The 13,563-nt window shown below is 50.5% G+C and overlaps 1 protein-coding gene across 1 annotated transcript in view; it reads right to left on the minus strand.

Annotated features, from left to right (window-relative positions):
- The window catches only part of ANO4 (anoctamin 4), a 194,252-nt gene that overhangs the window by 159,477 nt on the left and 21,212 nt on the right, over nt 1-13,563 (minus strand). The window contains exon 2 of the mRNA XM_074983973.1: nt 850-955. Coding sequence (XP_074840074.1) covers nt 850-955 — 106 coding nt within the window. The remainder of the gene's footprint in view (nt 1-849; nt 956-13,563) is intronic.

Genomic DNA, 13,563 nt, shown 5'->3' on the forward strand with positions numbered 1-13,563 from the left:
AGCATTTCTCAGATTTGTTCTATTTAGTTTTTCTTATTCATAACTAAAGAGAGCTCTCAATCCAGGTGCTTGTACAAATAGTTAAGATACTGTACACACACAAAATTGATCCAAAGACAGATATGCCCCAACTTCCCACAGAAGTCAGCCTGCAAATCAATTTCCACCTTCACTGAGACACTGCATTCTCCCACCCATCCTTTCCCAAACACATATGTAAAAAAGAGATTATGTTTACAGTGTCTTGATAAACAATATATGGGGGCTGCGATGGAAAAGGGGATAGAAAGCAAGCTCTATAGTCAGGAATTCCTCAAAGAAAATGCTTCCTCAGTTTAGAAAACACAGAGAGTTCAGTGGAAATCCATAGTGTGGGAAGGGGAAGCAAGAACCTACTGATTTTAATCAGACAACTAACTCTCTTGCTGCAATTATTCTGCGTTCACTATTAATGATGCAGTCACTCAAATGGAAGATCAGATCCATGATACCCAGCATTTTTGACCAAAGTAAAGAGGAACACAGATTTTTAAAATATGTTCTCATTTATCTTGTAGAATCTGAAGATTTAGGGAGCTGTTTTTCTCAACAGAAAACTAGTTTAAGACAAAACCTTGAATAAGAGCACTAAGGGAGTCAATAAAGCAGCAGGGACACTGGGCAATGAATTTTGATCTTTGGCCATAAAAGTTTTCACTGCTGTTAAATTTTAGTTATCCACTGAACTCTCTTCTAAGTGTCCTGTTTAGCCAGTTCCCCAATTTAACCATTCCTTCAAGTATTACATTACTTTGATTCATCTCAGTCAGCTCTTTTACAATATAACCAATTTTAGATCCAAGTAGTAACTGTATTGCATTAAGAATTTCTGAAAAGTCCACATCTCTCTTCGGGATGTCTGGCTTTATTGGAATTTGTGTTTCCAACAGGTTACTTTGCAAGTCCTCTCTTCCGTCTGAAGAAATCGAAGAGATTGATGGAGTTTGTGACAGTGCAGCAGAAAATCCAGCAAGAGGCAACTAGCATAATCAGTAAAACTAGTTAGTCTTTTTTTTTTCTCCCCACACAAGCCAATTTTTCTGCAGACAAGGCACGTATTGTTTGCTGAGCCTGAATCTGTTGGCTATTTCTCCTTTGAGTTAAGAGAATACAGAACATCAACAAAGTCCTTTACTGTCAACTCATACCACTGCTGAATTCCTTGCTCTTGCAGAAAAGTCCCATCATCCTGTGAGGTGGGCTCTCCTCACCACAGCAACCACAAAACCAGCTCTACTATGTTAAAACAAAGGGGACAGATGTGGACATATCCATGCTGCAACAGCCAGGCTAAAATCAAACAAGCAAATAAAAAATGTACCAAGCCAAATAAAACCTCAAAACAGCAAACAGCCTCTGACAAACATCAGCAAGGAAAGAGCAAGGACAGAGCATCACTCTGATAACATCACCAGACAGCAGACTTGTCAGGGTGATGCCATCCGTCTGCTGAAGTGCTGCAATACCGCCATGCATTTTGAAGAGGTTTGCCTAAGCCACTCCCTGAGCTTTTGTGGCTGCCATAGTGTACGTTCTAGCACCTTTCCCACTTTTGCAATGCTTTATACACTGGTAACAGGCAAACAGGCAACTTTTCAAATCTAATTGTATGTGCAAACAGACATAATTTATCCATCTTGCAAGCCAAAATGCCCTTTTGCACGTGCAAATTAGACAGACAGGGTGCGTCTACACTAGCCATCTACTTTGAAGTAGCTGGCACAACGTCAAAATAGCACACGTCACATCTACACGTGCTGTGCACTATTTTGATGTTGAAATCAACGTTAGGCAGCAAGACATCGAAATTGCTATTCCTTTCCGAAGATGGGAATAGCGCCCTACTTTGATGTTCAACGTCGAAGTAGGGTGTGTGTAGACGATCTGCATCCTGCTACATCAAAATAGCAGGGTCCTCCATGGCGGCCAGCAGCTGAGGGGTTGAGAGACGCTCTGTCCAGCCCCTGCAGGGCTCTATGTCTGCCACGTGCAGCAGCCCTTAGCTTAGGGCTTCTGGCTGTTGCTGCTGCTGCTGCAGCTGGGGGTCTATGTACTGTGCACTGGGTCTGCAACCGGTTGTCGGCTCTGTGGACCTCATGCTGTGTAGGCCGAGTGCGTCTGGGAGGGGCCCTTTAAGGGAGCGGCTTGCTCTTGCCCCAGAAGGGCTAGTCCAGCCTCTGGCCCCATCCGCGGGCTTTGCTGGCCCCTTATTTCAACGGGGAGTGCTTGTATGTGTGGACGCTCTGCATTTCCTTCCAGGGCGGCTCCTTTTGACGTTCCCCGTCGCTACTTCGACATTGAACATCGATGGCACCAGCCCTGGAGGACGTGTAGACGATATGTGTCCAAGTAGCCTATTTTGATGTTCTTACTTCAAAAAAGGCTACTTCAACGTAGTGTGCTAGTGTAGACGTAGCCGCACTTTTGAAAAATTGACCATCCCCTGTACAATAACACAGCTGTGTCCCAAGAGGAAGGCAAAAACATTTTGGAGGATTGATGATGCACTGTGCATACAGGCCCTGATATGCAGACTATTTGAGCTCAGCTCCAAACTTGAGACATGACTATTAAGCACATAAGAGGTTTTCAAAGAAGAGCAACAAAAAATTACAGCTGCACTTGTGATAAGTAAAGGTGACTCACTTGGGTAATTACAACACATATACCATGTAATTACAATACTGAGCAAAATATCATCATCACAGGGTTTTGGAATACATAGATTGCCATACTGGATCAGACCAGTAAATCATTTAATCCAGTACGCTGCTACCATCAGTGCCAATTAATCATAGCCGTGTCTACACGTGCATGCTACTTCGAAGTAGCGGCACTAACTTCGAAATAGCGCCCGTCACGGCTACACATGTTGGGCGCTATTTCGATGTTAACATTGATGTTAGGCGGCGAGACGTCGAAGCCGCTAACCCCATGAGGAGATGGGAATAGCGCCCTACTTCGAAGTTGAACGTCGAAGTAGGGAACGTGTAGTCGTTGCGCATCCCGCAACTTCGAAATTGCGGGGTCCTCCATGGAGGTCATCAGCTGAGGGGTTGAGAGATGCTCTCTCCAGCCCCTCAGCTCAACGGTGGCTGCGTGGAGCAGCCCCTTAAAGGTCCCCACCCTCTCCCTTTCTGTGCAGGAAGCTGAGAGAGCGTGCGGGCAGCAGCAATAACACGCGGCTCGCCTGCACGCTCATCTTCAGCCACACAGACCCCCAAAGGACCTCATGGACACCCGGCAGCCCCCCCAGCGCCCGAAGGGAACCCCTCCGAAGGGGAGCCAGGGCAGCTAGGGCAGCCAGGGCAGGAGCCAGGCCGGGAAGTGGCAGCGGGGCCCCTCCTGGACGGAGGCCGAGCTTTGTGACCTGCTGGGGCTCTGGAGCGAGGAGGAGGTGCTCCAGGTAATGGGGAGCAAGAGGCAGAACGCGGATGCGTTCGCTCGGCTGGCCGAGGGCCTGGCCGCCCAGGGTCACCCTACCCGCACTCTGGACCATGTCTGGAGTAAAGTCAAGGAGTTGCGGCAGGGTTACGCCCAGGCCCGGGATGCAGCCAGCCGATCTGGGGCCGCCCCCATCACTTGCCCCTTTTACAGGGAGCTCAGGGACATCCTGGGCCCCCAGGACAGCTCCTCCCCTCCGGCCACGCTTGACACCTCGGCTGAGGAGCCCCAGCAGGCCCCGGAGCCGGAGTCCGCCCCGGAGGCAAGCCCCGCACCCCGGGGCCCCCCCCTGGAGCCCACCCCCAGGGCACCGGAGCAGGAGGAGGAGGAGGGGGGGACTCCTCCTCCACTGAGACGGGACTCCACATCCTCTTCCTGCCATCGAGGAGCAGCAGCCTGGCGTCCACCCCCCGGGTGTCCCCTGACCGTGGGAGTGGACCTACAGGTATGTACCCCCCCGGTGTACACCCCCGGGGTTGAGGGGCGAGGGTAATAGATATGTGGCCAGGGCCCTCCACATGCCCAGATGACCATGGCCCCAAGGACAGCAGTGGCATGTCCCTCACAGGAGTGCATCAGCCCCTGCCCCCGCCCCCCCAGCATGACAGTGCAATGCCCCATCCCCGGGACAGGGGGGAGCGGAACCTCTAGGGTCCCCCGGGAGGAGGGGGTGGGACACCCAGCAGCAGCAGCATGTGATGGAGTAGGGGGAGTGCAAATGCGAGACTCAGGCTAGATATGAGCAACAAGCTGAATAGCTCCCAGGGGCTAAGGATGATCCTGGGGCTACAACTGGCAGGTTACACCTCTGCCCTGAACAAACAGGAGGGAGGAGCCGAGCTGGCTTTCAATCGGGGGCCACAGTTAGAGGCTAGGGGAAGGGAGAGCTGGAAGGCAGCCAGCCTGAGGAGGGGGAAAGCTACACCCCAGAGGGGCACCCCTCGGGGTCTTCTCCCCAGGACGGGTTGGAAGGACTGTCTCTGACTGCTGTACTGTCACTTCTGGGAGAAACTGAGCATCTGTTGCCTAAGAAACCTCTCCTGTCAGACCTGCTGAGTGAAGTGAGAGTCACTCCCGCCAGGGGACGGGGTGCAGTGCAGGGGGACCCTTGAACCCCATCACAGCAGCATCTCCCAGGGACGGGGATGGGGAACCTGCAGCACAGGGGTGGGGGGACAAGGGCCATGGCTCGGGGCCCACACTAACGCCTGTCTCCACTCGTCTTCCCCTTCTCCTGTGTTCCGTAGCTGCACCATCGGAAGGACCGGAGAGCGCCGGCGAGGTGTCAGTGGTCCCGGAATCCCCTCCGGGGCCATCGCTCCAGGCCAGCCCCTCGGCGGAGGACTGACTGGCCCCATGGCGGGCAAGACGGCGGACCCAGCAGCAGCCGCCGGCGACGGACCCCCAGCTGCTGGCCCTCCACCGCCGGCAGGTGGAGGTCGCGGAGCAGCGGCTGCGGGTGGAGCAACGCTGGCTCCACCTGCAGGAGCGGGCGCTGGCCTGGCGCCAAGAGGCATGGGGGGCCTACATGGAGACCTTCAACTGCATAGCGGATTACCTGGCCCCCCCATGCCACGCCGGCTGCTGCTGTGCCCGCCCTGCGTGCTCCACCTGCCGCGCCACCCGCTGCTCCTGTCACCGCACCATCCGCTGTCGCCCCGCCACCCGCCACCGAGGACCATTCTGCCGAGGGGGACCTGGGGCCAGCTGACACTCGCTGGCCGTATCTACCGGTCCGCCCGGCACCCAGCCAGCCCCGGACAGGGCTGCGGCCGAGGCGGGGATCCCGGCCACCCACCCCCAGTGCTGGACTATAGGGGTGTGGGGCCCACGACGTGGCCTCCCCCCTTGTATATGCTCCCCCCACTGTTTTGTTTTCTGGGCCTGTATATAGTTTGTATTTATTTATTTGTGATCCCCGTTTGCACAGTCTGATCCTTCCCCCCCATGTAAATAGTTCTCCCCTTCCTTGTTATCCCTGTTTTTTTTGTTAATATATACATACATATTTAATATTAAGTTAGTTAGAAGTTCCTATATATAGTTAGTATTAGTTAGAACAGAGTTCCAAGTAAACAAGTTTGATTTCACAAACAAGTGTCTGCTTTTATTTGTCCAGGAAAAGTGTGTGGGGGTGTGTGCTGTTGGGTGCTCCGTGGTGTGGGCGTAGGGGCAGGGAGTGCTGTGGAGAATGGGGGGGGCAGTGAGGGGCCTGCCAGCGTTCACTCCGCGGCCTCATCGAAGTGGGCCCGCAGGGCCTCCCGGACCCGGGTCCCTTTGGGGTCCACCTGCCGACTGGGGGCAGCGGGTGGCTGCACATTGGCCCTGCCAGCCTCCACAGCCCAGCCCTGAAAGAAGGCCTCCCCCTTGCTCTCCACCAGATTGTGGAGGGCGCTGCACGCACCCACAATCTGGGGGATGTTGGTGGGGCCCGCATCCAGGCGGGTGAGGAGACATCTCCAGCGCCCTTTGAGGCGGCCAAATGAGCGCTCCACCACCTGGCGTGTGTGCTTCAGGCGCTGGTTGAAGCGCTCCTGGCTGGCAGACAGATGGCCCATGTACAGGTGCATGAGCCAGGGCCGGAGGGGGTATGCCACATCTGCGATGACGCAGAGGGGCATGGTGGTGTCCCCCACAGGGATCTCCCGCTGGGGGATGTAGGTCCCCGCCTCCAGCCGGCGGCACAGGCCTGAGTTCCGGAATACCCGGGCATCGTGGGTGCTCCCAGGCCAGCCCACATAAATGTCCTGGAAACGGCCCTGGCTGTCCACCAAGGCCTGGAGGACCACTGAGTGGTAGCCCTTCCAGTTGATGTACCGTCCTCCACTGTGCTCCGGGGCGCGGATGGGGATGTGAGTTCCATCCAGAGCCCCGAAGCAACTGGGGAAGCCCAGGGTGGCAAAGCCCACGATGGTGGCATCTGGGTCCCCCAGCCTCACGAGCCTGTGGAGGAGTATGGCGTTGATGGCACGGATGACCTGCAGGGGAAGCACATGGGAGAGCACCAATGAGGGGTGAGCAGGGTGCGTGTGGCCCTCCCCTGCCAGGGCCCCCCTGCCCTCCCCTCCCCTCCCCTGCCCTGCCAGGGTCCCCCTGCCCTGCCAGGGCTGCCTTCCCCCCCTCCCCCCGTGGGTCCTCTTACCTCCATGAGGACAGCCCCGATGGTGGCCTTGCCGACGCCAAACTGCTGGCCCATGGATCGGTAGCTGTCTGGAGTGGCCAGCTTCCAGACAGCGATGCTGACCCATTTCTCCACTGGGAGGGCACGCCGCATGGCGGTGTCCTGGTGCCTGAGTGCGGGGGTGAGCCACTGGCATAGCTCCATAAATGTCTGCCGGCTCATCCGAAAGTTCCTGAGCCAGTGGTCGTCGTCCCGCTCCCCAAGCACCAGCCGCTCCCACCAGTCGGTGCTGGTGGGGTAGCTCCACAGCCGCCGGCATATGAAGCGGGGGGGGGGGGGTCGGGGTGCTGCAGGGTTGGGGGTTGCGTCCTTCTCCCCTGCGGGCATCTCCTCCTCTGTGGCAAGGAGGTGCTCAGCTGCCTCCTGCATGGCACGGAGCAGGGCGAGCACTGCTCCTGCAGGGGCGGCTGGGTGGACCTCTGGCTGCTGCTGCTGCTGGGGGTCCATGACTGCGTCGCCCGAGGTGTGCATGCCTATGGCTCTGCAGACCGCGTGCTGCGCAGGCTGAGTGTGTCTGGGAGGGGCCCTTTAAGGGAGCAGCTAGCTGTTGCCCCGGAAGCGCTAGTCCGCCCTGTGACCCTGTCTGCAGCTGTGCCTGGCACCCTTATTTCGATGTGTGCTACTTTGGTGTGTAGACGTTCCCTCGCTGCGCCTGTTTCGATGTGGTGCTGCGCAAAGTCGAAGTTGAACATCGACGTTGCCAGCCCTGGAGGACGTGTAGACGTTATTCATCGAAATTGCCTATTTTGATGTCTCCACATCGAAATAGGCTACTTCGATGTAGGCTGCACGTGTAGACGTAGCTCATATGTCCGATTATGATGTAAGTGCAGGAAACAAGGATGCAATGGGTGCTGCAGCACTCCTAGGTTTTGCACTCATCTTCCCCACACCCAGGGTCTGGCTCCACTGTGCACCCACTGATGGCTTGGCACCGACAGGTCCCAGCCTCCAGGCAGCCCCTCCAGGGTCCTGCTGCCTGCCATCTCCATGGACTCCGCAGCCTACCATCCCTGGGGTCCAAGCCACCTGCCTTGGAAGTTCTGCTGCTACTCAGTGGCCTGCTGCAGTTCCAGGGCTCCGCAGACACCTCCAGCTGTAGCTGGTTGCCAACTCTCCTGGATGGGACAGACTGGATGTCATTGATATCCAGGACAGTTGGCAACCCTACTTGTGACCCCAGCGTGGGGCAGTGAGGTGAACAAGGCTAAAGGAGGGGCACAGCTCAGTGCCCCTACTCTCAAAATACTTCCAGTGCCACTGGATCACAACGATTTCCTTCCCCTCACTCTTTGCCATGCATCAACCCACTTGTGGAGTAGCTCTGAAAATAGTGGATAAATTCCTTCCTGACCTGGGCAATTGTGTTTTTCTTTTCTCCATAAAGCATGAGATTAGATTACCTCACCATTATTTAGTTTTTACAGTAATAAATATGATTCCTATTGATCAAGTTCTCTCTCCCTGTTTTCAAGAGAGCCATACTCTATTACCTCACTCTTTGGAAATATGAGAATCAAAGTGAATTAATGATCATTTTATTCAATAGGAAAGAGATTATATTTTAAAACCACCTGCATATATGGATCACTTTGTTTGTTTCAGGGAAAAGACTCCACTCCTAACATCACGGGCAGTTTCCCTTGTACATTCTGTAAGGTAATCTGTCATGGCAATAGGGGAGACACCATTTGCAAACAAGAACAAAGGGTTTCTAAAATTAGACAGCTGATATTTCAAAGTAATAGCAACCTTGGTAAAACTGCGGGTGGCCTATAGAGTTAGGGACTGAGCACTACCCCAGAAAGAATAGATGACCTACAGACCAGGAAACAGCATTGCAGTTCCTGAGAGAGATTTGTAGACAACTGAGACGAGTAATACCCAAGTAAGGACTGACCTGAGTGGTTTTTCTGTCATTGATTTATTTCGGTTGTTGTAGTGGGTAAAAAAACCCTCAAGTCTGACAAATTAAAAACATATATTCTTTGTTAATATCCTCAAACTCAGTAGCCTTGCCTCACTATTCAACCAGATTGCCCAAGGACCATTCTGAAGCCAACAAATCAAAAATATTCCACCTTCCTAAGACACCAATCCTCCTCACACCGCAGAGATCAAGAAAATAGATGAGCTCTGCAGCAAACCCAGCAAGAACAGAAAGGAGTTCCGGAGCCTGGGGACCCTTACAGAGAACACCCAGCCAGCAACCTCCTGTATCTTCAAAACCAGGAGATTCTAGGTGAAATACATCTGCTGACAGCAGCTATGCCAGCTATAACAGGGTGAGGCCAGCAGAGGACAGGTGGAAGGGAGAGCAGAACCCAGCCTGGGCTAGGGAAGAGACAGAAGGAGTTAATGAAGCTCCCAGGTGGGGGCAATAGGGCGTGGTACAAGGTCCAGCTCCGCTAACTGCTGGGAGGCTTAAAAGCAGAGAAGAAAACAGAGCAAGGGGAGGAGAGAGGGCAGAAGCCGCAGAGGAGGGTGAGAGATTCAGGCTGTTTGTACACATACTACCTCCCGTCAGAGGTAGCATGATAATAAGGCAATTCAAAACAGGCTAATGAGGCCCTAATGTGCATATTCAGTGCCTCATTAGCATAATGGGGGCCATGCAAATTTTGACTTGCAGACTTCAAATTGCAGATTGACCATGTAGATGGGGGCATCTTCTAAATAAGAGTCCTGCTTCGACATTCCCTTACTCTCACCAAACTAAATCAGAGTAAGCGAATGTTGAAGTGGGGCACTTATTTCGAAGCTGGCCGCATATACACTGTCAATCTGCGATTTGAAGTCTGCACTTTGAAATGTGTGTGGCTTCCATTATGCTAATGAGACACTGAATATGCACATTAGTGCCTCATTAGTCTGCTTCAAATTGCCTCATTACCATGCCACCTCCGATGGGAGGTGGCATGTGCAGAAGCAGCCACCGCGAGGGACGTACAAGTAGCAGAAGTGGATCGGGAGAGGAGAGTGCCAAGCATGGCTAGGGAGGGAGGAGCGGTGGGCTCCCCTCCAGAAGTCAGGCCAACAGATCTGTAAAGGGGAAGAGGCAAGGGGCCTGAACCAAGGTGGAGGGGGCGCCTTGCCACTCAGCAAAGCATAGGGAGAGAGAGGCACTCTATTGAACAGGCCATTCCCATGCCATTTAAGGGTGCTGCACGTCTAAAACATCTTAATCTTGCTCTAAAATCTATGCACAACTGACGCTGTTCCTCGGCAATGGTGCCATACAATGCTTTTAACAAATGGCCTGCTGCATTCTGCACTAAGCTTTGGTTTCTCAATGGATGCAGACGGTTCATTCCACATTAATCCCATATGATTCACTAAACAAGGAAACACAATTTCTTCCCAGCATTAGGGACACAGATCCACCTCCCACTGGAAACAGCGTGAGTGGACCAGGCACTCACAAGCCATAACAAATCCTCTGGTCAGGACTATGAAGATTCTTTATTAAAGGGAAAGAAACTCTTCCATGATTTGGGCTCTAGTTATCTCCCCTCAGTGTCAGTCACTGCAGGCCATCTGTAAACCCAGGTAATCTTTGAGGATGAAGCCAGCAAAGAGCTTGTCTAAGCACCACTCTATCAATGGTTGATATCAAAGGCTCATATAATAAAAACTGGTGCAGGCAAGGGCCAATAGTCTCCCTTAAGCTCTGTTAAACTGCAAGGATAAACCATCAAAACAGCTTCCTTGCCTCTACAGAAAAAGGTGTTCACCAATCAGAACACACACAAGCAACGGTCAAATGAGCAATGAGCAAAAATTCCAGTTGTCCAGCCTCTAATTCCCATAAAAAAACCTACATTCAAGAATGAACTAACAACCATTTGGAATAATCTTGTGGTCAGGATGAAAATCATGAATATATTCAGAAGATTCACCGTCAAATTTGTTAATGTCGCTCAGCATTAACAGCTCCAGTACAACTATCACCACCAAGGTTTGCAACTTCTGACCTCACAAAGGGACTTTCAGCACATCAGGGAAATCAGTGTACTAAAAGTCTCTACATTTTAATTCCATGTCAGTATTTGCCCACTAAATGAAATCCTGGGCAAAGTCCTGGTCCCACTAAAGTCAAGAGAAATTTTGCTATTTCTTCCACTAGGGCCAAGATGACATTGTCATGGCCTCTAACATGCTTTATAAAAATAGTCTTATGAATATGCATAACTCAGGCACTTTAGACAAAATGCATCATGTAACATACTGTTTTTAAAGTTACGATTTGCTGAATGTGTATCTTCTATTTCTGTGCATGCATGTGACTTTAGAAACATGAAGTTAGTATCCATTTATAATTCTGAATGTGATAATGTGGGCCTTTACTGGTACTCCAGAAACAAAATGGCTCTGTACTCAAGGTAACAGTCTGTAAATTGTTATGTCTTTCTTGTAAGCCCAAACTGTGGTTGATCCTAGAAAGATATGCCACCTGGTTCTGAAATCCATCTCAAATCTGGTATTTTTACATGGGGATGGGAAGACTAAACAAAGGGCTCCTACCCTCAGGAAAGTCTATTTAAGGAATGGAAAGCAATCAAGTTTTTGTCTCAGTTGGTTTTTGAAATTACCTCCCCACTTTAAGAAGAAGAAATCTGAAAACAAACACCTCTAAAAAGCTGTAGAACAAGGACAGAGAGAAAGAACAACTGCGTCTTACAAGATTTTACATGAACCAAGGACAAGGGGTGAAGAACATACTTTGAAACAATTTCTCTTAGCATGTTAGGCTTAATTGACTTGCTTTGTTTATTTTGGTTTAGTAACTTCCTTTGAGCTCTCTATTTTCACTTGAAACTATTTAAATCCTCCATTTTATACTCAATTAAAACACTTCTTGGCTATGTCTACACTAGCCCCAAACTTTGAAATGGCCACGCAAATGGCCATTTCGAAGTTTACTAATGAAGCGCTGAAATGCATATTCAGCGCTTCATTAGCATGCGGGCAGCCACGGCACTTTGAATTTGATGCGGCTCGCTGCCGCACGGCTCGTCCCGGCGGGGCTCCTTTTCGAAAGGACCCCGCCTACTTCGAAGTCCCCTTATTCCCATGGGGGACCAAGTGCACTTGGTCCCCTCATGGGAATAAGGGGACTTCGAAGTAGGCGGGGTCCTTTCGAAAAGGAGCCCCGTCGGGACGAGCCGTGCGGTGGCGAGCCACGTCAAATTCGAAGTGCCGCGGCCGCCCACATGCTAATGAAGCGCTGAATATGCATTTCAGCGCTTCATTAGTAAACTTCGAAATGGCCATTTGCGTGGCCATTTCAAAGTTTGGGGCTAGTGTAGACACGGCCCTTATGTCCCGAATTTGATCTATTTTTGGAATGGAAGTCTCCCTGAATTTCAGTCTGTGTGTCAAAATCATAGCCACATCACCTCATTCATCTTCTTTCAGTTCACACTGCCCTAACACCTGGCTTGACTACATGAAAACCAACAGTTTCATACAGCTGGGTTTCTGTAATAAACAACAAACTAGAGGCCTCATCCTTTGTCAACCATCTAAGATTTAACACATTGTTAACCACAACCTTGCATTCACCAGCATGAATCGAAGAATAAAATTGCAGTCATTCTACTTTAACAACAGAGATCAACACCCCTACTGTGGAAGTATAACATTGTATAAGTATAACGTTGTATAAGGGGACATGCTGGATACATTGTATATGAGAGGGCATGCCAAAACATGTTACAAAGTATCTGAGGGAGCACACGTAGGGACAGTTAGCTTTTGAATGGAGAAGCAATTAAGATGGAGCCAGCGCGTCTAAGAAGCAGGCATCAGAATGGAAGGTGTGAAGGGCAATTAGTTAAGTTAACTGGAAGCTGTTAAAGGAGATTGTTAAGGGTGGCAGGTAATTGAAGATACATGACTGGTCTCAGGGATCTCGAAGGGTGGTGACTAAACTCTTTTTCTTCTTTGTCTGTAACTTGTCTGTAACTTGTTCTCCAAAAAACTGTATAAATTAAGAGACACAAGCCCCACTCGGGGGGCTCACTTCTAAATGTATTAGCAGAGCAGCTTTGCTAATAAAACAGAGTGGTCTGATAAATTGTGAGTCTGAGTCTAACTTTGACATTACCCTTCCAAGAGCTGTCTACATGTGAAATCACTGGAAAGTTCTTCCACTTCCCTTATGTTGCAGGAAAAAAAAAAGCTGAATCTTGTCAGTTTCTCTCTCCTAGCTACTTTCATGGGAGTGGTTGCTGAATATAATTTTTTGAGAGGAGGAATGACTGAGTTACCGGACAAATGCATGCTTATTCTTCTCTTCTCAAGAGCACAAAGAAACTGCAAACAGGCACCAGAAGTTTACATTGTTTGGAAGTTCATAATGAAATTGGTTTGACAGAACTCCACATACTATGTCTCCCACCTGGTTTGGGAGTTCTAATGTCAACAGATTGTATGGGGGAACACAATATTCTTTGCTGGCACAACCAGATCTCTTTTAGTTGACCAAGTGCACTGCTCCCAATCTGCTAACAATGGCAGACTTCTCTGGGCCTTTTCCCTGGCTCCAGATAGTCTTAGTAAAAATGGCTCCCAGGCTGGCATATCTCATTAGCAGGCCACATATGCTGGCTCTCACTACTCCAAACCAGCTGTAATTTTTCCCAGGTAGTTCCCTACTTGAGGTGTCACCACCACTGATAACTCACTACTGCCACAGTGGCAGATCCTCCTACAGATAACTATAAAGGGATTCTTCCTGGGTTGGCAGTAGGGAAACAGTCTTCTCTCTGCAATAAAATAAATACAAAAAAGTAGAAGTGGAGCAAGTATGAAATTAAATTTTAAATCTGTTTTAAAAGATCTACATAACTATGATTTATTTTAGCTTGATTTGACACTCTAGTTCAAGTTAAGTG

Source organism: Carettochelys insculpta, chromosome 1, assembly GCF_033958435.1.
Source record: "Carettochelys insculpta isolate YL-2023 chromosome 1, ASM3395843v1, whole genome shotgun sequence".
In the NCBI taxonomy this organism is placed as follows: domain Eukaryota; kingdom Metazoa; phylum Chordata; order Testudines; family Carettochelyidae; genus Carettochelys; species Carettochelys insculpta.